The sequence below is a fragment of the Leptonychotes weddellii genome, chromosome 6 (assembly GCF_054177405.1).
Source record: "Leptonychotes weddellii isolate Sample4059 chromosome 6, ASM5417740v2, whole genome shotgun sequence".
Taxonomy (NCBI): Eukaryota; Metazoa; Chordata; class Mammalia; order Carnivora; family Phocidae; genus Leptonychotes; species Leptonychotes weddellii.
This window is the reverse complement of record NC_138374.1, coordinates 78,995,923-79,018,059: the sequence shown is the minus strand read 5'-3', so window position 1 is coordinate 79,018,059 and position 22,137 is coordinate 78,995,923. Positions and strand designations below refer to the sequence as shown.

Below are 22,137 nucleotides of genomic sequence, written 5' to 3'. Positions count from 1 at the left end.
CGCACCTGCTGAGGGTTGGGCTTATGGCTGCTCCCTCACCTCCCTCTGTTCTCTTCCAGTCGCCCATGTTTGATGGAAAAGTCCCGCACTGGTACCACTTCTCCTGCTTCTGGAAGGTTGGCCACTCCATCCGGCACCCCGACGTAGAGGTGGATGGCTTCTCTGAGCTTAGGTGGGACGACCAGCAGAAAGTCAAGAAGACTGCGGAGAGTGGAGGCGTCACAGGTGTGTAGAGACTGGGGAGGCAACAGGTGTGGTCCTCCGGCCCCAACCAGGCAGCTTCCCCGGGGGCCTTTTCTGAGAGAGCATTCGGCTGCCCCGCCCCCCGTGTTTCCCAGGAGCGCATGTAGGTAACGGGGTGCCATTGTGTGACTTCAGCAACACCTCATTGACTTGCCTATGGCAGGGTGTATTGTTTTTTAAGATGCTGGAGATGGAGCCTTTATTTTTTATTTTTAAAGATTTTATCTTTAAGTAATCTCTACACCCAACATGGGGCCCGAACCCACAACCCCAAGATCAAGAGTTGCTGCTCCTCTTAGTGAGCCAGCCAGGTGCCCTGGAAATGTAGCTTTTAAGCCTGTTGCAGTTTTGTTTTTAATAGACTGTTTTTAGAGCAGTTGTAGGTTCACAGCAAAATGAAGCAGAAAGTGCAGAGAGTTCCCGTCTACCTCCTGCCCCCACACAGGCAGGGCCTCTCCGTGTCTCCCTGTAGAGCGATACATGTGTTACAGGGAGGCCCTCATCATCACCCCAAGTCCATAGTTTCAGGGTTCACTCGTGGTGCTCTACGTTTTATGGGTTTGGACAATGTACAGTCGACCCTTGAACAGCACGGGTTTGAACTGTGTGGGCCCCCTTCTCTGTGCATCTTCCTCAGTAAGTCCAGTATGGTGCTGTAAATGTTTCCTTTTCCATAATGGTTTTCTTTATAACATTTTGTTCTCCGTAGCTACTTTATGGGGAGTACGATATTTAATACACACAACACGTGTAACAGGATATGTTGACAGTCGGTTATCAGTGGGGCTTCTGGTGAACGGTAGGCTATTAGTGGTTAAGTTTTGGGGGAATCAAAAGTTATACACAGATTTTCAGCACACGAGGGGGTCCACACACCCCCCTTTGTTTGAGTGTCAGCTGTACTCAGGGTCATATGTAGCTTCTTTACATTGGCTTCTTCTTCACTTAGTAATGAATGGACGTTGCAGGTTTCTCCATGTCTCTTCATGGCTTGATGGCTTGGTTCTTTGTGGCGCTGAATGATATTCCATTGTCTGGAAGGACCACAGTCCTTCACTCACCTATGGAAGGACATCTTGGTTGCTTCCAAGTTCGGGAAATTACCAATAAAACTGCCGTAAACATCCACGTGTAGGTTTTTGTGTGGACGTAGGTTTTCAGCTCATTTGGGTAGATTCTGAGGAGCGTGATTGCTCATTGTTCGGGGAGGAGTATGTTTCGTTTTGGGAGAAACCAGCAAACCTGTTTGCATTCCCACCACATCCTCACCAGCGCTTGGTGGTGTCCGTGACCGGGATTTTGGCCATTCTGAGAGGCATGTAGAGGTGGGTTGATTTGCAATCCCCTGCTGTCATATGATGTGGAGCATTTTTTCGTGTGTTGTTGCCATCTGCATCTCTTCTTTGGGGGAGGAGTCTGGATATTTTGCCATTTGTCATTCGTTGTCTTATTGATGAGTTTGAGTTGTTCGTATATTTTGGATAGCAGTCCTTTATCAACTCGGTCTTTTGCAAATCTCTTCTGTGTCTGTGGCTTGTCTTCTCTCTCATTCTCTCGACAGTGTCTGGCACAGAGCAGAAGTTCCCAATTTAAGAAGTCCAGCTTACCAGTTCATTTCCTGGGCTGTGTCTTTGGTGTACCTAAAAGTCATCAGTTGTCTTATCTAGATCAGCTAGATTTTTCTCCTGTGTCATGTTCTGGGAGCTTTACAGCGTGGCGTTTTCCATTTACGTTGAATTTTGTAAAGGAGATAAAGTCTTTGTCTAGATTCATTTCATGTGTGGGTGTCCAGTAGTTCACCACTTGCTGGAAATTGTCTTTCCTCCGTTATATTGTGTTTGCTCGTTTGTCAGACGACTGATTCTGTGTCTGGAGTCTGTTCTGGTCTATTTATCAGTTAGTCCATCCTGCCAGTACAGGACCATCTCGATGCTAAGTCTTGAAGTCAGACGGTGTCGGTCTTCTGACTTTTTCTCCTTCAATATGGTGTTGGCCGTTCTGGGTCTTTTGCCTCCATGTGAACTTGAGTCATCTTGTTGATACCCACAGACCTAACTTCTTTGAGATGCCTTTACATTTTAAATCGTTTTTCATCACTTTGTTGAAGATCTGAGACTGCGTTCTCGTTTGTCCACCTTCTAAGCTGACCCCGTTCTCGTGACTGGGCTGTTAAGGGGAACGGCCGCCATCCTTCCCCACAGAGCTCTTGGTGCTTGTGCTGCACTGTTCTCTCTGTCCTTGACTCAGCATGTTTGTGTCCCGCTGCTGCAGGTCTGTGGAAGCTGAGAGGTCAGTGACACCGCTCACGCCGTGAATAAAAATAACAGCAAATTTGCCAAGAAACGGTCCAGAGAGTGAGCGTGTCAGTTTTCGCTGAGGGCAGATGTAACAAATTCTTGTTTGTGGTCGTTTTCCCTTTTGTGTTCAGGTTGGTGGGGGTTGTCTGTTTAGGGATGTGTCCCATCTAGTTACAATTTATATGTATCAAGTTAGGTAATTTTATAATACGAAAAAGCATAATAAGTTTGCTATAACTGTGTTTCACTTGGGAAAACATCTTAAGTCTTAAAGTTAACATAATACCTGCTAGTTGTCCAGGGATTTTTGTATCCAAAGAGCCTAATTTAATAGACATAGACACACAAGTTTACATCTTCTCAGATCCTGTAATTCCAAGATGACACCTTGTGGGGTGTCTCCCTAGGAATTTTCTATTCAAATACTGATTCACGTGTGTGCTGCATTTATTCTTTCCTGTAGAAATGGGATTCTTAGTGTTGCTTTGTTAAATGCTCAGTCACTCTGTGTGGTTAAACACACGTAATGGGAAATCCGTCATCTGAGCCGTGTTCCGGTGTGGGCTTTGGCAGCATGACCCACACTACAACCGGCACTCCATCCCCTCCAGAATGTTCTCATCTTCCCAGCTGGAACGCCGTGCCCGGTTCACAGTAGCCCCTGTTTTTCCTCCCCCACTATGATTTCTGTCTGAATGGGCCTCCTGGGAGCCTCCTGGGAGGGGAGTCACGCAGGGTTTGTCCTCCTGGGACTGGCTTGCCTCGCTCGGGGTCGTCCGTGCTGTCATCCCACAGCGTGGGTACGCCACAGTTTAGTTATCCATCCCCCCATCCCAGGGCTTTGTCCTCTTCAGTAGTCGGTTTTATTAATTTGATATTTGTTAGGTGTCCTTGCCTCATCCTTTAGGGCATTTTGTGTTTTTCGTAATGAAACAAGATATGAATTCTTTGTTGTCTGTTCTGCAAATATATTTACCAGTTTGACTTTTTAACATATATAGACTTTTTAATTTTAATATAAAGTTTTGTTTTGAGTAAACTCAACCCCTGATGTGGGGCTCAAACTCACAACCCTGAGATCAAGAGTTGGCGTGCTCCACCAATCAGCCAGGCTGCCCTTTGACGTGTTTCTTTGAAGCACGTTTGTATGTTTTGCCACATTAAAGCTTCATCCTGGACTAAATGTTCTGCAATCATGTCTGTTCGTTTACAGTTTCTGGTTCTGGTCTTATTTTTCAGTTCTTCATCTGGGATTTTTAAAGTGATGTACATGCAGTTCCGTGATATTGGACAAACGCAGGCAGTCGTGCAACATACACCCCATGCCGTTGGGGAGCTTTCCGTTCCCCCCAGGAAGTTCCTTGTGCCCTCTCTCTGTTACCTCCCCACCCAGGGGACCAGGCTTTGATTTGTGTCCCCTTGGATTGATTTTGTGTGACTTAGGATTTCGGAAGCAAAGGAGTAGCGTGGACTTCTCCCATAACCTCCTTCCGCTCAGCACAACGCCCGTGAGACACGTGCGTCAGCACGTTATGCTTTTGACGGCTGAGGGGTAATCCTTGCAGTAGATCCCCATTGATCTGGCCTTCTGTTGCCAGCTTCCCGCTGGTACAAATACAGCTGCTGTTCACGTGTGTGCACGTCTCTGCGTGACAGCGCTCGTGTTTCACCGGGGCGGACACCTAGGAATGGAGCCGCAGAGTGTCCGTAGGTGTCCATTCAGCTGTTTAAGGAAACTGCCCAACTGCCTTCCCAAGTCGTACCATTTCACATCCTCGCCAGCACCTGGCACGGGCACTCTTCAGTATTGGCCACAGATGTGTGTGTAGTGAGAGCGCGTTGTGGTTTTAATTTGTAGTGGTCTTTTTGGGGTTTGTTTTTTTTTTAAGATTTATTTATTTGAGAGCGTGCATGTGTGCGAGCACGGGCAGAGGGAGAGAGAATCCCAAGCAGACTCCCCACTGAGCATAGATCCTGACGTGGGGCTCGATCTCACCACCCTGAGATCATGAACTGAGCCGAAGTCGGACGCTTCACTGACGGAGCCACCCAGGCACCCTAATTTGCTTTGGTCTTTTTCTTGAGTTGTAAGAGTTTTTAGAATAGGTGCAAGTCTTTTATTACATATAAATAATGTGAATACCTTCTCTCATTCTGGGGTTTGTTTGTCTTTTGTTTAATTGCTGACATTTTATGAAGAGCGGTAGTTGATATTTTTTTTTCTCCTTTTTGGTTAGTGCCGTCTGCATCCTGAGAAATCTTTCCTGTTCTAAGATTGTGACCATACCCTCCTTTGTTTTCTGGAAGTTTTGTGGTTCTGGCGTTTGTGTTTGGTTTCTGATCTGTCGTAAATGAACGTTTGTGTTAGGTGTGAGGACGGGGTGGGTTTTTTGGTATTTCTGTGTGGATACCATGTTGTTCCCATACCATTTGTAAAGACTTTGTTAGAACCAGTTGACTGCAGGTGTCTCTGGACTCTGGTCCCCTTGGCTGGTTTGTCTGGGGGCACCCCACCATCTTAATTCCTACAACTTTGTGGGACATCATGAAATCACGTAGTGTGGATCCTTCAGCTTTGTTCTTTTTTCAATATTCTGTTGAGCTTTCTAGGTCCTTTGCAGTTCCTTAAAAATTTTGTGGTAAACATACTGATTTCCTGCGCAGACAGGCTCACTAGGATTTTGATTAGCATCACTTGGAATCTGTGGATCAAACTGGATTGACTTATTGATAACGTTAACAAATTGAGTTAATACATAAACATGAAGTGTATTTCCATTTATTTAGGTCTTTGTTAATTTTATACCATGGTAAAGCTTTCATGTAGAGGATTTGTGTGTCTTGGTAAATCTGTTTCTGAGTGTTCTATATGTTTAAAGGCTAAACAGTTTAATTTCTTTTTCTAATGTGTATTTTTCATGTATAGGAACTTTTTTTTTTTAATCTTATTTGTTTGACAGACAGCAAGAGAGACGGCGAGAGAGGGGACACAAGCAGGGGGAGTGGGAGAGGGAGAAGCAGGCCTCCCGCAGAGCAGGGAGCCCAACGCAGGGCTCGATCCCAGGACCCCGGGATCATGACCTGAGCCGAAGACAGATGCTTAACAATTGAGCCACCCAAGCACCCCGTATATAGGAACATCTCATATGTTGACTTTGCATTATCCAAATTTACTCAATTCACTTAACAGTAGTAGTTTTTCTTCTCTCTTTCTGCTGGTGCAATCCTGTCTCTACAGGTAGAGGTGACTGTACCTGTCCTTTTCCACGCTTACACCTCTGGTCTCTGTTTCTTGCCCAAGGGGCACTTGGTAGAGCCTCCGATACAACGTTGTATAGATGTGGTGGGGGAAGATAGCCTTGTCTTGTTCCTGATCTTAAGACAGAAACATTCAGTCTTGGACTGACTTTTATGTAAGAAAAGACTCCTTTGTTCCTGAATGCTTGGCTGTGTGTTCCCAGGGCTCCTTGCTGAATGACCACAGCTTTCCCCCACTGATTTAGAAATGCTGCCTCCCTGCGTGCTTCTTACTTGCCCTCCTGTCTGTTGCTGTATGAAGATACACCCTTTAATTTCAGCACGTAACTTGATGCCTAGAAGGATCACGGAAATCAGAAGGTGGAGTTCGAATGTAGTGGAGGACGTGGCTTTCACAATAAGTGCTATGGAAGCACTTTCTGAAGTGAGGGGGGGCCAGGGCAGTGATGGAGGGAGCCGGAAGGTGAGACAGGTGGCCGCCGGCGCCGTGCCCTTTCGAGAGCGTGTCCAAGGAAGGGTTGTCTGTTATTGCCGGAAAAGCAGCCGTGTTAGCCACAGCGGTTACAGGCAGACGCGGGAGGGCCAGACATGAGGTGTCCCGGTGAAGGGGTCTGGGGGGTCCGGGGGATTCGGGCTCTCCGGAGCCGCCCTGAGGCTGAGCTCGGGACTGCTGTGTTCCATCCTTCAGGCAAAGGCCAGGATGGAGGCGGCGGCAAGACGGACAAGACGCTGGCTGACTTCACGGCCGAGTACGCCAAGTCCAACAGAAGCACGTGCAAGGGCTGCTTGGAGAAAATAGAGAAGGTGAGCCCAGGGTAGGGGGCAGCCCCCAGAGCCGCTCAGGTATCTAGAGAAGAGGAGATACCCGGGCTTCGGGGGGCTAGCCCAGCGCTAGTGGTTCAGCGTCCCGTGCTCGGAACTCCTGAGGAACGTCGGGCGCGGTGCACGAGGCTGCTTGGGGTTTGTAGCATGTGGGCAGCGGTGGGGATGGCAGAAAAGCCCCCTGGGGTGGGGTGGGGGTCTGCAGGGTGGCGTCCTCGGTGGTGGTCCAAGGCCGGCTTCCGGGCCAGCAGAACATCTCAGGGAAAAGGTTGCGTGTCCTCACGTGCCCGTGTGGGTGGGTAGATGCCTAGTTGGAGTTGACCCCATTTAAAACTGGGGTGCTGAGGCCTAGGCTAGCACACAGTCCTTGGGGGCAGAAAGCGGTCTGAAGCTTCCACGGCCCTCCCAGTGCTCTCGATGTGGGCCTGAGGCCCTGCCGGCTGGGGCACCGTGAGACCCATGTCCCCCCAGGTCCCTGATGTCGCCATCTTCTTGTCTTCTTGGTACCACGTGTGGTTCTTCCTGCAGGGCCAGATCCGACTGTCCAAGAAGATGCTGGATCCAGAGAAGCCCCAGCTGGGCATGATCGACCGCTGGTACCACCCAAACTGCTTTGTGAAGAACAGAGAGGAGCTGGGCTTCCGGCCCGAGTACAGTGCCAGCCAGCTCAAGGGCTTCAGCCTGCTTGCCGCAGAGGATAAAGAAACCCTGAAGAAGCAGCTTCCCGGAGTCAAGAGTGAAGGGTAGGTGGGGGACCGTGGGAGGCGGGTGGGGCTTCGGGGAGACCCTGCAGAGTCCAGCCTATTCCCGTGTCTCCCTCTGCTGACCGTCAGCAGGCTGGGCATGCGGAGCGAGGGACGGTGACAGCCGCGCTCCGCCCCTCCCCTGCACACGCTCCTGTAGTGCTCTCCCGTCTGATCCACAGACAGGCACAACCAGCTAACCAACCCACTGCCAATCCCCTCCTGCCCTGAGTATTCTCCCTGCCTGGCCAACCACCCCATTTCCTGGGACCCCTGCATGACTCGCTTTCCGGTCCCCACGGCATCCCATGTGTGGGTCTGATGCTGCTGTTAGGATGGTGGTGGGAGCCGTGGATGAGAAGCCCCTGGTGTAGCATCAGAACGCCATGGGGTTCCTGTGGCGCCAGCATTCAGGACGGGAAGCCCGGTCGGAGCCAGTCTGGAGTCCGTGGGCTCTTGTTCTTTCCTGTGCCCTCTGCTGGGCCCTGGGCCCCAGTCTGGAGTCGCTGGGGGTCATGGGCACAGAGGAGGTGTGGTAGGGCCATGCTTGGCTGTGGGCGGCATTAGGATTGGGGTGACCCTGACCTTCCTGTCGTCACAGAGCTGTTGTGCACTGTCTGGGTTCATCACACACAAGCTGGTGCACAGCATGTGCGGCTCCGGGGTAGGTGGGCAAACTGGAAAACCGGGCTCGTGGATTAAGGTCATGCGCAGGGAGCCCTCAGCTCCCGTGTGGCCGTAGCAACAGCCGGCACCGGCGGGGTAGTAACGGTGTGACGGGCACCGGGCTGCGGGCTTGGTGGGGGACAGTTCACGGTCCTGGAGGGCGTGCGGTGTTCTGTTTCACGGATGAGGGAAAATGCAAGGGTTTGAAGTCGGGTCTGTAACAGCTGCATTTGAGTTAACTGCCATGACTGCTCTGCCCTGTTCCAGCGCGGGGGCGCTGCCCATGACCCTTCCTGCCTCCCTCCGCCTGGTGAGCGGTGCCGAGAATCTCGCTCCTGTGGGTGGGGTTGGGATGACAGTGCAGCCCCGCCCGGGAAAACTGCCCTAGGAACTGCCCTAGGAGCTGCCCTGTGGTTTAGCTTAAAAGGCTGGGCGCCTGGCATGAGTGGTTCATCTTTCTACAATCCCTGCCCGTTGGCAATGGGCTTACCTGTCACGGTCTCTGCCAGAACTTTCGAGCTGCTTCATTCGTGCTAAGAGATACATGGGGGTTTTCACGTCAGATGGGGCCTGAGCCATGGATCCTGGGCAGGCTGTTCCAAGGCCGTGGGGCCACCCCTGAGCCTCTCGTTGGCAGCAAAGTATGTGGGGCCTGACGCCAATCCTGCCTGGGCAGACCGCGAGCTCCCAGGGGCAGAGGGACATGCAGTGCGTTTGGGGCCTGGCAGACAGGAGGTGCACAGATGGGAAGGTCCTGCGTCCCCTGAGTCACTGGTTCCAGGGTTCTGATGGCTCTCTTTCGTCCCGTGTCTCTTTCAGAAAGAGGAAAGGCGACGAGGTGGATGGGATGGTTGAAGTGGCCAAGAAGAAATCTAAGAAAGAAAAGGACAAAGATAGTAGGCTTGAGAGGGCCCTCAAGGTGAGTTCTGAGCTGTGTGTCTCCGCTTATTGTTGTCTTAATTTTTTGCCCTCATTCTGGGATGAAAGTTCCAGGGGGTGTGTGCGTCCCACTTACCAAGACCTCCAAGAACTCCCAAACTGGAAGCAGTGGTGAAATAGCACGGCGTTCCCTCCACCCCCAGAGAAGGCCTTGGTGCTTGAAGGAGAGCCCCACCTGGGGCTCCCCAGCCTCACGGCACCGTGCATCCTGCACCTGGAGGGTCACTGGCGGACGCTGCGCATGGAGTGTTAAGTTCAGGGATGCCAGACTTGCTCAGTACGCACAGCAGATTGGAAGAGACAGGGCTGTTCCCTAGTTCTTCAGTGGAGAGCTCTTGTCTGCAAAAGCGATAGAAGGCGTGTAGTGAAGGACAGAACCACCCACAGAGTCCATAGTTGCGGACCAGACATTCAGCACTGTGTTGATCACACATGCGTTGAATCCAAGTAAAAATGATTGATCAGAAAATGCTGGGTGTTTGGTGCTGACACACAAGTTCGTGCACAGTATGCGCGGCTCTGGAATGTGTGAGAAAACTGGAAAACCAGGGGAGGACCCGTGTCAGTCTGGTCTTGGGAACATGATTTCCAGCTACTTGGCCCTCTCGTGAGAGGATTCAGTTTTTGCCAGCGGAATAAAAATCAGAAGCAGTTTCTGATCGGGTTGCAGCTGCTTGCTAGGAATCACCGATTGGTGTGATGGTCGTCCTTCAGGGAATCTGGCTGTGGTAGGGTTGTGGTTAGGTCATTTGGTGTGGTGGTCACTTGAGCGTCATCAGAGATGAAAGGAAACGTCCGGAATTCACATGTTCCCCAGGCCTTGGCCAAGCAGGTGATGTGGTTCCAGTCCCTCGGTTTAAACTTGGACTGCTGGACTTAGCAGGTGCTCCCCCGTCCCCCTCAGCCCCGTGACTGGCAATGCGGCGCAGGTGCTGGGGGCGGGGGGGGAGAGGGCGCGGATGGCAGGTACGGCGAAGCTGGGAATAGGCGCACATGTGTGTGGTGTCGCTTTGCTGGTCGTGTTAAAATCTTTCTCACTTGAGGGGCGCCTGGCTGGCTCAGTCGATAGAGCCTGCAATTGTTGATCTTGGGGTCATGAGTTTGAACCCCGTTTGGCGGGGGTAGAGATTACTTAAAAATAAAATCTTTAAAAAAAAAACAAACAGGCCCCATTAAAATCCTCACTGGTGTGGAGAGTGACTCCATGGGGTCGATGGGGCTGGCATTTTAGGTCTGGTATGCAGGGGTACAGTCTGCGGCCAGGAGGTGGTGAGTATCTTGCTGGGGACCCTAGCGAGGGAGGTCATGGCTCGCCCCACCCATGCTCTGACGGGGGAGGCTGATACGCAGAGCTTCCACAAGGAGTAGGCACTGCATGAATGTTGCCGCCAAGACTGAGAAGTGTAGATCCGTCCCCGTGTGATGCTGCTGAGGCCGGTGGGGGTGCTTGGGAATTGTCCATCGGTCCCACCCCGCCCCATGTTCGGGTCGGAGAACAGCCACGCCCCGTGTTCTTGGATGCAAATGTTGGGGCCAGTGAGCCCTGGCACCTGGCTCTTTGCCGGGTGGTCCCAGGACGGTGTGCTCCCGGTAGAACCAGGTGGAACCGGAATGCCATGGGAGCGCGGCTGGACCACTTTCCTGTGGAGGAGACCAGCTTGGAGGCGCAGCTCAGCTGACACACAAGGACCCCAGTGGAGACTGAGACGGGGGAACCCCCTCTAGTGGGGTCTCTGTTTGGACAGAGCTGGGCTGTCACTTGCCTGGCTCTGTCTGCAGGCCCAGAACGAGCTGATCTGGAACATCAAAGACGAGCTAAAGAAAGCGTGTTCGACAAATGACCTGAAAGAGCTGCTCATCTTCAACAAGCAGCAAGTGCCCTCCGGGGAGTCGGCGGTGAGCTACTTCTGTGTTCAGTGAGACCTGGGAGGGGGCCAGGATGCTGGGTGCCGTCCCTGTTGTCGTGTCCCCCCCGCCCCTCCCCCGGGGGGATGTGGGAGGCCCTCTGGTGGGACACCCGCTGGTCTTGATCCGGAGGAGTGGAAATGCCGCCGTTCTGTGGCCTGGTCACCACATCCGGGGGCAGGAAGACCTCCCCCTATGTCCGCCCTGGGATTAGGATTTGGGGGAGATTAGGGTGGGCTGTGTATTTGCCTTGTGTGTTCATGCCACACATTTTAAGGCCCAGGGGCCCAGGGGCCACCAGGTCTGGAGGGCATGGAGCCCCCCTTGCAAGGGGAGGCCTGCCAGCACCCCACTGGTTCCCCGGGTGGTGTAGCTCCCTGCACAGTAGGAGGGGACGGTGGGCTGTGGTACTGCGGTGTGGACAGGAGGTCTCTTAAAGTAGAGAAGCCAGACCACTGCGTGTATACCAGCGGCCCCGGGGAGTCCTTTTCGGGGCCAGCCCTCTCCGCTCAGTGAGTGCGGTCTGCCCATGTTGGTGAGCGGCCTTCCTGTAGCTTCTCCTCTCTTGGCTTCAGATCTTGGATCGTGTGGCCGACGGCATGGTGTTTGGTGCCCTCCTCCCCTGTGAGGAGTGCTCGGGCCAGCTGGTGTTCAGGAGCGACGCTTACTACTGTACGGGTGATGTCACTGCCTGGACCAAGTGCATGGTCAAGACCCAGACCCCCAGCCGGAAGGACTGGGTGACCCCAAAGGTAAGTGGGGGTGGACGTGGGTTCTGGGATCTGAGCAGAAAAACACTGCCCACCCACCTTCCGGGCCTGTCCCCACAACTGCCGTGTGTCCGGCTCCGAACACGGAGCAGGGCGCTTCTGGCGGGAGCACGGGTTTGTCCAATCCCTGTTGGTAATTCCTGCCTTGGCAAGGAGGTTTTCCTGCCTTAGAGCTGGGGGGTTGGGTCCCGAGTTCAAGGAGCTCCTCCTGTTGTTGGTCCTTTTTTTTTTTTTTTTTTTAAAGATTCCACCCATTTGACAGAGAGAGACACAGTGCGAGAGGGAACACAAGCAGGGGGAGTGGGAGGGAGAAGCAGGCTTCCCACGGAGCAGGGAGCCCGATGCGGGGCTCCATCCCAGGACCCTGGGATCATGACCTGAGCTGAAGGCGGACGCTTAACGACTGAGCCACCCAGGCGCCCCCCCTTTTTTTTTTAATGAAAATGCATATTGAATTCTCAGGATGCTAAAAGCTCACTCAGGGAACCTCAATTGGGACTCTCCTGCACCCTGAGACTCGGTGCGAGCCGGCGCCGGGCTGCCTCTCCCCAGGATTTGGGCTTTGAGCTCGGCCGGGTGGCCTCCCTCCCTTGCGAAGTGCAGGGGCTGAGCCTTTGGGACAGCAGCACGTAGTAGGCACTTGGGTGTCCCGCGGCCCTCTTGCCCCCCCCGCTCACGGCCGAAATTACACCCCAGCCCCCCCCGCCTCTGCACGTTCTCTTGAGTGGTCGCTCCGAAAGCACTCTGACCCCCTCACTCCCCGTATTTTTACAGCCTTACACCCGTCCCCGTTTCTCGTGGAAATATTCCCCGGGTTTTTCTGAGTTCTTTGAGAAAATAAGATGGTGAGAGATAGGAGCCGTTGTGTGTTTCATATACCAGTTGCACGGCATCCGTGTTTATTTTGGAAGGTGCCTGCATGTGTAAGACCCATTTTCGGGTCCACGGTGCTTGCCACCCGTGCAGAGTCCTGGACTTGCAGCCCCATGTGAGACTGCTGTCCCCGCAGCGCGGCCGGCAGAGTCAAGGTCCACTCCGGCTTCCCCGGGACCTGCCCGGCTCTGTGGGCCTTCTTCCGCCCTTGCCGTCCTCAGGCTCTGTTCTCACTGCCCGTGCATGCACATGCCGTATCTCCAGCTCTCCACACTCCCCGCAACAGGGCACTAACCAGCCAGCGTTCCCCGCATACCACAGTGTGTCGGCCACATGTCTTTGCATGAGCCCTGCCTTTCCAGCCCCTAGCCATCTGAGCAGTCACTGCCTCCGAGGAGCCCTCTTGGAGTTCCCCGTCTGTGTCCCATTGGCATGTTCGTTGTAGAGCCTCGCTCCTGTGTTAAAGTTAGTTTTCGTGTATCTGACTCCATGAGGACTGAGCTTGTTTCTCAAAGGAAGAAACTGTCTTTATGACTTCATGGTGATCCATGGCACAGTAGGTGCTCAGCATGTGTTGGACCCTGTTCTTGGGGCTTTCACTGAGCACGGGTACGGCGGGAGCAGCCTCTTCTTGATTGGGTGAAGGTGTAGGAGCACAGGGACCATGCTGTTCCCTGAACTCCATGTGTCGGACGCTCCCAGAGTGACTGCCTGGAGCAGAGCCCGTTGTCAGTCTCCGGGAGGAAGGTGAACCGACTTTTGGCAGAGTCCGTATTGAACACTGTCGTCGGGCTATCTGCAGCCACGTTCCCTCATAGGAAGGGAGGGAAACTCCTGATTTTCTCTCAGGAAATACAGTTTCTCAGTGCGTGCAGTCTCGGGAGGTGGGTATGCGGCCCGTGAGGGGCCCCTCAAGGGTGAGTCCGATGCGGGACTTGACCCCAGGACCCTGGCTGAGCCGAACGAAGGCAGACGCTTAACCATCTGAGCCACCCAAGCGCCCAAGAACTGGTTTCTTAACTGAAACTTAAATTCTTTAGGAATTCCGAGAAATTTCTTACCTCAAAAAACTGAAGACCAAAAAGCAGGACCGAATATTTCCCCCTGAGACCAGTGCCCCAGCGGCGGTGGCACCCCCGCCCTCCACAGCCTCGGCGCCTGCCAGTGTGAACAGCTCCGCTCCACCAGGTACAGCTGGGGGCGGGGGCTGGGGCCCTGACCTGAGCAAGAGGAGGGTCTCCCTGTGGGTCCTCTTGTCTGCCGATCCTGTGGGGAAGGCCTGCCAGGCTCCCCTCAGCAGGAGGAAGGTGCTTGGGAGGCGTTCTCCCGAGAAAGGCCCAGTGGGCCGTACCTAGAATGACATTCCGAATGTCCTCCTGCCCACCCGGCAGACCTTGCTTTCCCGCCTCCCGGCAGCCCTACCCCCATCGGGCATCCTGAGCCTGATGGGACGCTCATGGCTCTTGCATGCCAAGACGTGCTGTGTGCCTGGCCCACAGCGCAGACTGACTGACCCGTTTGAGGGCGAACACGCCTCACCGGCAGGTGCAGGAACACCAGTTTGGGGTTTTCTGTCTGCTGAAGAGACTCCCTGCTTTTGTTCACTCCGAGACATGTGACGGAGCCTGAGGGTTACAGCCATAGTCGGGTGGGCAGAGGACCAGGGTCTGACCCTGAACGTGAGCCTGTTGGTGACCTGCCGTCTCCTGGGGAGGGACGTGTGTCTGTGCTCCGGTGCACGTGTCGGGTCAGCGCTGACTTGCCCTCATGGAGGGCTTGGGGGCCTCCCTCCGGGTTCTTGTGCTGGGAGTGCGTAGGCGGCACCTGTCCGCCTCCGCCACAGACAGACACTGCTCTGTCGAGGGCCTTTCCAGCCTCCTCAAGTGCCGGGTTCTGCCTTGTGCCTGGAATCAGTTACCCTGCTCAGTGTCCTGCTGATTGAAGCTTTGAGTGACTGCCTTGGGGAGACTGGTTCGTTGGGTGGAGTTAATTAATAGGTATCACATAAGAAATTGCGGTTTATTTTTAGATGTGGGTTGGGGAAAGAAAAAAAGTAATTGGGAGCTCACCTGATTGCCTCTCCTCTTCCCATCCCACTGGCAGCCTCGTGGTCCCCGCATGCAGCTTTCCGGGTCTGCCTGTGGGGCAGGGCCAGGAGTCATCGTGTGGCTTCTCCCCCGGCCTGGTCCTCTGTGTGCCAAGGGACGGGACAGGCTCTCCGCGTGCTGTCCTGTCCTCTGCTTTCCCACTAGCCCTGGGCCTCTGCTGTCCTAGACTTTTCCCTCGGGGATGCCGATCAAAGGAGAGCTGAGGGTGTCCCGGCCTTCCTGGGACCTCACAGCCTGACAACTGTTTTCTCGTCCCAGAAAAGCCGTTGTCCAACATGAAGATCCTGACTCTTGGGAAACTCTCCCGGAACAAGGATGAGGTGAAGGCCATGATCGAGAAACTCGGGGGGAAGTTGACGGGCACAGCCAACAAGGCCTCCCTGTGCATCAGTACCAAAAGTGAGTTGAATCTGGTTTGTAAAGGAGGGACATGCCATGCCTCTTGTGAGGGCAGTGAGGTTGAGGGAGGGGACGCGCTGAGTGCGGCGTGGCACCCACAGGACACTCCCAGATGGGTCTCTTCTTTGGTCAGCAGCGTTGTTTGGGTCGTTTGTGAGGGGAGGCCAGTGCCGGTATTTGCACGCTGCTCTGTTGTGTGTGTGCGCACACGCCTTCCATCCCCAGCCGAAGGCTGCCTGCTGCTGTTCTCAACCAGCCTGAGCTCCTGCCCTTGGAGACGCCAATGGCCTTGCACGTCTGCAACCTCGGGGGGCGTGGACAAGCTCAGGGCTCTGTGGGGCCACAGAGCGGGGGCAGGGCTGCACAAAGAGGGTGCTCCTTCAGGACCGGGAGACGTGCTTGTTTCGCCGACCGATGGAAACCCGTAGAGAGGCAAAATGAAGAAACGGGAGTATCTTCCAAATGACAGCACAAGATGGTCTCAGAGGAAAAAAGTCTTGCAGAATCGGAGGTAAGTAATTTAGGAAGTTGGGAGCTGGAAGTAAGGGTCGTGAGGTGCACTCCACACAGACTCCGGCAGACCCTGTGGAAGCCCAGGGCTGGTCTCCGGGACTGGAGCAGATGGTCCTAACGTGTGCAGAGCCACAGACTCCAGAAAGCCAGAGCCAGCGTGACAAGGGACAGAGCAGGAGACCTCACGCTCCCTGATTGCAAACTACGTCACAAGCTCTAGCGATCGGAACGGTACGGAGCTGACGTAGGGACACGCGTGGATCCACCGAACGGCCTAGAGAGCCCGGCAGTAAGCCGCCATGTGTGCGCCAAGTGCATCTACCACAGAGAGCCGAGGTTCACGTGTGGGGACAGCCGGATCCCTGCCTGATGCCACTCACAGGATTCACTCAAATTGGATGGAGCCCCGGAGCCATAGAACTTGTGGGAGAAAACACAGACGGCGAGCCCCTCGACCTTGATTTTCGTGATTTTCGACTGTGGCACCAAGACCAGCCCAGCGGGGCTCCATCAAATTAGAAAGCTTCCTCGCATCAGGGAAACTATTGACAGAATACAGATGCATCCTGCTGGCGAGGGGGGCTGCGCACGTGCAGGGTCCAGCAGAGGGGCAGAATAGAGGCATCCTGCCGGGCGGGGGGGCTAGCGCCCGCTGTCAAACCACAACTCCTCCCCTGGGGTACACCTGCCCGCACCGTCGGCCACCCCCCGTGCCAGGTGACGAGGAGGGGGCTCGTTCGGTGGGGCTCTGGCTTCACTTCACACTAACATGCCAGTTGTTCTTGGCCCTGATTTGAACAGAGGAGGTGGAGAAGATGAACAAGAAGATGGAGGAGGTGCGAGAGGCCAGCATCCGCGTGGTGTCCGAGGACTTCCTCCGGGACGTGTCCGATTCCACCAGGAGCCTGCAGGACTTGCTCTCAGCCCACGTCCTGGCCCCGTGGGGCGCTGAGGTGAAGGCAGAGCCGGCGGAGCCTGCGGCCTCGAGAGCAAAGTCGGGGGCTGCGCTGTCCAAGAAGAGCAAGGGCCCTGTCAAGGAGGAAGGTGAGGCCCCAGGTCCGCGTGCTCCTGGGACACTCTGGCCGAGGCTGCCTAGAGCCCTGTTGGCCCCTTCACCCTGCCTTGCACCCCACCCCTACTTTCTGGTTTCATTTCACTCAAACATTTTCGTTTCTTGTTTCCTTTCAAGGCATCAATAAATCTGAGAAGAGAATGAAGTTAACTCTTAAAGGTGGAGCTGCTGTCGATCCAGATTCAGGTGAGCACACGGGAGTGTGAGCGGGTGGGTGGTCAGGAGACCAGGGGCACCTGGACCACACCTGTGCCCTCCTGCTTCCTTGGGCTCCCCTGGTCCTGAGGACACGTGGGTCTTTTGGGGAGCCTCCCAAACGTGGCAGTAGAGTGTCCAGGCGGGTCTGAATCCCCCACCTGCAGGCGCCTTGCCTCTGCGACAGGTCTGGAACATTCTGCACATGTCCTGGAGAAAGGTGGGAAGGTGTTCAGCGCCACCCTTGGCCTGGTGGACATCGTGAAGGGAACTAACTCCTATTACAAGCTGCAGCTCCTGGAGGATGACAAAGAAAGCAGGTGTGTTGTGGGTACAGGGCGGAATCCCTAGAAGGTGGCCCCATGAAGGGGGTGGGCCTGTGAGGGGTGTGGTGCCTTCAGCGAGAGGGAAGATGCCGGCGCCCACACGGGCTGGCTCCTTGGCATCCATCCAGCTCCCTGACTTCACGGGACGTGCTGCCCACCATCTCCCAAGACTCTGCTTACAGCTCCTTGAAGAATCCAGAGCCTCTGATTGCTGAACACACGTGGACCCAAACTTGGTCTTTTAATGTTTTTTCAAATTCCCTAGTCCCAACTCTCATGGGTAAACCGAGACAGTTTCTTGTCAGCAAGTGGAAGCAGCTTCCCCACCGGAACTCTGGTGGTTGAAAGGTACGGCGTAGCGGCGGCCCCGGGGGCGCGACACCAGCCCCTAGGAAGCCTTGGCCGGCGGCTGTGTTCTTCCATTACCTCAGCTTCTCACCAGAACTTTCCTCCAAAAGTGAATATTGGAAGGGATCCTAAAAGTCCAGAGTATCTAGTAGGCTAAATAGATTTTCTGAAGAAATAAGTCCGATGTCATGTGGTTTATCACCTGCTCTGGTGACCTGGTCTTACTGGTTTTCACAGTGAATGGGCAACGTGGGCTGTCAGTTAAGGACGCTTTTCAGGACAGCTCAGTATAGCACCTCCCAAACATTTCCAGGGAAACCCGAGGAGAGAGTGACCTGTGCCTCTGGGCAAGAGCCCAGGAAGCCCCAGATTTTCTTTGAGATCTTTGGTTTACTTAAAAGTGCATACAAGTCGGGGCGCCTGGGTGGCTCAGTCAGTTAAGCGTCTGCTTTCAGCTCAGGTCATGATCACAGGGTCCTGGGATCCAGCCCCATATTGGGCTCCCTGCTCTGCAGGGACTCTGCTTCTCTCTCTCCCTCAGCTCCTCCCCCTTCTCGTGAGTGCTTGCTCTTGTGCTCTCTTAAAATCTTTAAAAAGAAAGAAAAGTACATACAGCTCTTGTATTTGAGGTTCTTTTTTTTTTTTTAAGACTTTATTTGAGACAGCACGAGCAAGGGGGAGGGGCAGAGGCAAAGGGAGAAGCCTGACACAGGGCTCGATCCCAGGACCCTGAGATCATGACCTGAGCTGAGGTCAGATGCTTCACCAGCTGAGCCGCCCAGGTGCCCCTGTATTTGAGGTTCTGATATATCTTTACATGATGCATTATGTCATTCATTCTTTCCACCAAGAGAAATGAGCTCCCCCAAAGCTGAGCAGCAGGGCACCTAGGGTACCAGTGTGTGGGGCCCGGTTGCCATGGGAACCCAGAGCGATGGCCTGACCCTGAGGCCCGGCCTGCATGCCGCTGACACACGTGCACGCACCCCACCCCACCCCGTCGCGTCGAGTTTCCTTTGTCCTTCTGTGCCTATCAGCATCGTCGTGGGGGTGGAGCTCTTTGTCCCCCAAGCGGAACGGAAGGGAAGGGGGACTGTTGCCGACACGTGAGCAGCCAAGCCACAGGTTTGTGTGTGACCCTCCTCCTGTCCTCCCCGCACCCTCGCAGGTACTGGATCTTCAGGTCGTGGGGCCGCGTGGGCACAGTCATCGGCAGTAACAAACTGGAGCAGGTCCCATCCAAGGAAGACGCCATTGAGCACTTCATGAAGCTGTACGAAGAGAAAACTGGGAATGCCTGGCACTCCAAGAACTTCACGAAGTATCCCAAAAAGTTCTACCCTCTGGAGATTGACTATGGCCAGGTAATCCCTGCTCTTGCACTGTCTGCTTCCAGTAGAAGGAAGGGGCGCCCTTTCATCGTCCCCCCCCCGCCACCCACCACGGCAGCTTCTGGAAGATGCTGTCCCAATAGAGATACACAACCACCTACGTGGCCTTGATATTTCAGTAACTGCGTTGTTTTGTGTTGTTTTTTTTTTTATTTTAAGATTTCATGTATTTGACCAGAGACACAGCGAGAGCAGGAACACAAGCAGGGGGAGTGGGAGAGGGAGAAGCAGGCTTCCCACGGAGCAGGGAGCCTGATGCGGGGCTCGATCCCAGGACCCTGGGATCATTACCTGAGCCGAAGGCAGACGCTTAACAACTGAGCCACCCAGCACCCCAAAATAACATACTTCTAAATGACTCAAGCATCAAAAAAGAAATCACAAATAAATTCGAAAATATTTTCTAAGTATTTTTATTTATTTTTGCGAGAGAGAGAGAGAGCGTGAGTGGTGTTGGGGAAGGGGGCAGAGAGAGAAGCAGGCTCCCAGCCGAGCAGGGAGCACAATGTGGGGCTAGGTCCCAGGACCCCAGGACCATGATCTGAGCCGAAGGCAGACGCTTAATGAGCCACTCAGGCATCCCTGTTTTGTTCATTTTAAAAAGCAAAAAGAACGGGGCACCTGGGTGGCTCAGTTGGTTAAGCAACTGCCTTCGGCTTGGGTCATGATCCTGGAGTCCCTGGATCGAGTCCCGCATCGGGCTCCCTGCTCAGCGAGGGGTCTGCTTCTCCCTCTGACCCTCCCCCCTCTCATGCTCTCTATCTCATTCTCTCTTTCAAATAAATAAATAAAATCTTAAAAAAAAAAAAAGCAGAAAAAAACTATGAAACTAATCTTAGTAATTTATATTCCCCCCCCCCCTTTTTTTGAAGGCAAATCTTTGAAGTCTGGTGTGTTTTCAGCCCTTGCAGTATGTCTCCGTTCAGACTGGCCTCCTTTCAAAACCAGGGGCCACTGAATTCAAGTGCACTGGCCTAGAGCGACATGTGTTAGGGCTACACAGATGGTCAGAGGTAGTAGTTTATGGTCTATAAGTTCTCTATAACGATGCTACTGAATACGTAAAAATCTCTGTGGCTGTTACCCCTAGAGAGGGAGATACCGGGTCACAGAGTACATGCATTTAAACAAAGCTTTTCACCATGAACAGTTGGCCTCCTTGGGGAGCTGGAAGCCGGGAACATGAAAGCACTAAAGAGTCCGTGCTGGGACAGGAAGCGTAGCTGGCAGCCGCAACCTGGAGTGTGAACACGGCCCGCGGCCCAGCACGCAGCTCGGGCGAGCTCAACAGATACCAGGACCGGTGTCCACTCAAAGCAAACACCAAACAGGCTAGTTGCTAGGGACACTGAGGGACAGGGCGCAGTCCCTCCCCCCGTTCATAAGTGATGAGGGTTCAGACGTTTCCAGTGCCCAGTGGTCCTGACTTAGCCTGGGTTCCCCAAAGAGCAGGAGTGTAGTCTTGTGCTGTTAGCTCGTCAGGAAGTGTGACCGCGGTGGGGGGGGGCAGAGGGGGCAGCAGAGGATGGAGTTCATGCCGTCGGTCTGTGTGGCAGGAAATGGGTCTGGGTGTTTGGATCTTTGGGACTTTGTAAAAGGCTATTGGCCCTGGCATGAGACAGTACAAGAAAGGGGAGAATTGGTCCGGTGTCCCCTTGGTCCGTGGTTTGCCCTGGTGGCGGCGTGGGCCTTGGGTAGGTCAGCCGGCACGGAGCTGGGCGCTTGCAGTGGCAGGTTGGAGGAAGGGTCTGGAGTAGCCACAGGGACTTGGGGGCTCACGGGAAGTGTCTGGTCCCGGTGCAGACCCGTGTTCCTGGCACCTGCTACCTCAGCCTTGTCCCTGATCGCTCAACCTCTGCTGCTGGTGGCACCCAATCCTGTGGCTCCTTCGTCTGCAGCCCAGATACCACCACTTGGCTTGGGTTGTTGAAGAGGGTCTCTAACCAGTTTTCTTTTTCCTAAAGGATGAAGAGGCAGTCAAGAAGCTGACGGTGAGCCCCGGCACCAAGTCCAAGCTCCCCAAGCCCGTGCAGGAGCTCATTAAGATGATCTTCGACGTGGAGAGTATGAAGAAAGCCATGGTGGAATACGAGGTTATTGCGCTCATCGTTTGTTCGGCGAGCTGGGGGGTGGTTGGGGCAGGTGGCCGTGTCCCCTGCCTGTCCTCCTGCTTGTTGCTGCCGCTCCCCGTTCGTTACCCCAGCGCTCGCGCAGCTCCTTCTGTGTTGTGCACTGCGGGTGTGGAGGTGCAGGGTGGCCCTGGGGACTCCGGAGGGGCTCGGCGCAGGCCACACAGGCCACTCCCCCACAGGGGGCGTGGGTGCCTTTGGAGGAAGGTGGCCCCATTTTCTGGGTGGGAGATGGAAGCTGAGCGTAGACGCCTGCTGAGCTAGCAGCGGGTCGCGTGCTTTTCCCGCTACATTTGCCACTTATCTTGATGGTGATTCCCAAGATGTGAGCAGAAGCCGTATTGCTAGAATAAACATGTAACTTTTCAGGGTAATTGATTTGAAAAAGAGCGTTAATTTGAATATCAATACATATAGGAGCCTGTACTTTTAAAAAAAACATTCTTTACCAGTTTATGGTCCTTATTCAATTGGGAACTGCCTTGGCTCTGAGGCCCCAGGGAAGGCCATGTGGGCTGGCCCTCATCCTTACTTTGGAACTGGGTGAGAGTTGTGCTGGGCCAGTGCAGACGGAGTGTGGGGGTGGAGGTGCCGTGGCTGCTGTAAACGACGCAAGCGGGACCCTCACACAGACCCCACGGTGCGGGCAGGGCAGCAGACGGAGCTGGATCTCTGCTGCCAGCCAGGCCCGGGAGCCCCAAGGGGGCACTCGCCAGCTCACCTGTGGTCCGCTGCACAGAGCGGCTTTCCAAGGGAAAATTCCCCTGTCTCCTCAGATTGACCTTCAGAAGATGCCCTTGGGGAAGCTGAGCAAGAGGCAGATCCAGGCGGCGTACTCCATCCTCAGTGAGGTGCAGCAGGTAGGCGGGGGCCGCCACTCCGGGCCAGCTCGTGTGGGGGGCGGGGTGCAGGGTCAGGGAGGTACCGCGCCCCGATGCCTGAAGACCTAGAGGCTTTTTCAGTTCTGTAAATATGGTAAGTGCCTGCTCCTTGCCATGGTGGTCACAGAACTAAGGAAGTAGCCGTGTTTTCAGTGATCAGATAGGTAATAAACTCCCTATAAACTGAGTAAGGTATTTGGTTCTCCTGCCTCATAAAAACATCCTGATTTTGTGTGTCCTTAAGAGTTGAGGGGCGCGC

General features: G+C 54.3%; 1 protein-coding gene across 2 annotated transcripts in view; it reads left to right on the top strand.

The window, feature by feature from the left end:
• PARP1 (poly(ADP-ribose) polymerase 1) overlaps positions 1–22,137 on the top strand; it is a 33,658-nt gene that overhangs the window by 4,543 nt on the left and 6,978 nt on the right. For both annotated transcript variants that reach the window (XM_081824418.1, XM_081824417.1), the window contains exons 2-15: positions 60–225; positions 6,487–6,602; positions 7,149–7,363; positions 8,849–8,948; positions 10,748–10,864; positions 11,449–11,625; positions 13,557–13,704; positions 14,883–15,023; positions 16,338–16,580; positions 16,726–16,794; positions 16,991–17,123; positions 18,646–18,841; positions 20,833–20,961; positions 21,774–21,857. In XM_081824418.1, coding sequence (XP_081680544.1) covers positions 60–225; positions 6,487–6,602; positions 7,149–7,363; positions 8,849–8,948; positions 10,748–10,864; positions 11,449–11,625; positions 13,557–13,704; positions 14,883–15,023; positions 16,338–16,580; positions 16,726–16,794; positions 16,991–17,123; positions 18,646–18,841; positions 20,833–20,961; positions 21,774–21,857 — 2,034 coding nt within the window. The remainder of the gene's footprint in view (positions 1–59; positions 226–6,486; positions 6,603–7,148; positions 7,364–8,848; positions 8,949–10,747; positions 10,865–11,448; positions 11,626–13,556; positions 13,705–14,882; positions 15,024–16,337; positions 16,581–16,725; positions 16,795–16,990; positions 17,124–18,645; positions 18,842–20,832; positions 20,962–21,773; positions 21,858–22,137) is intronic.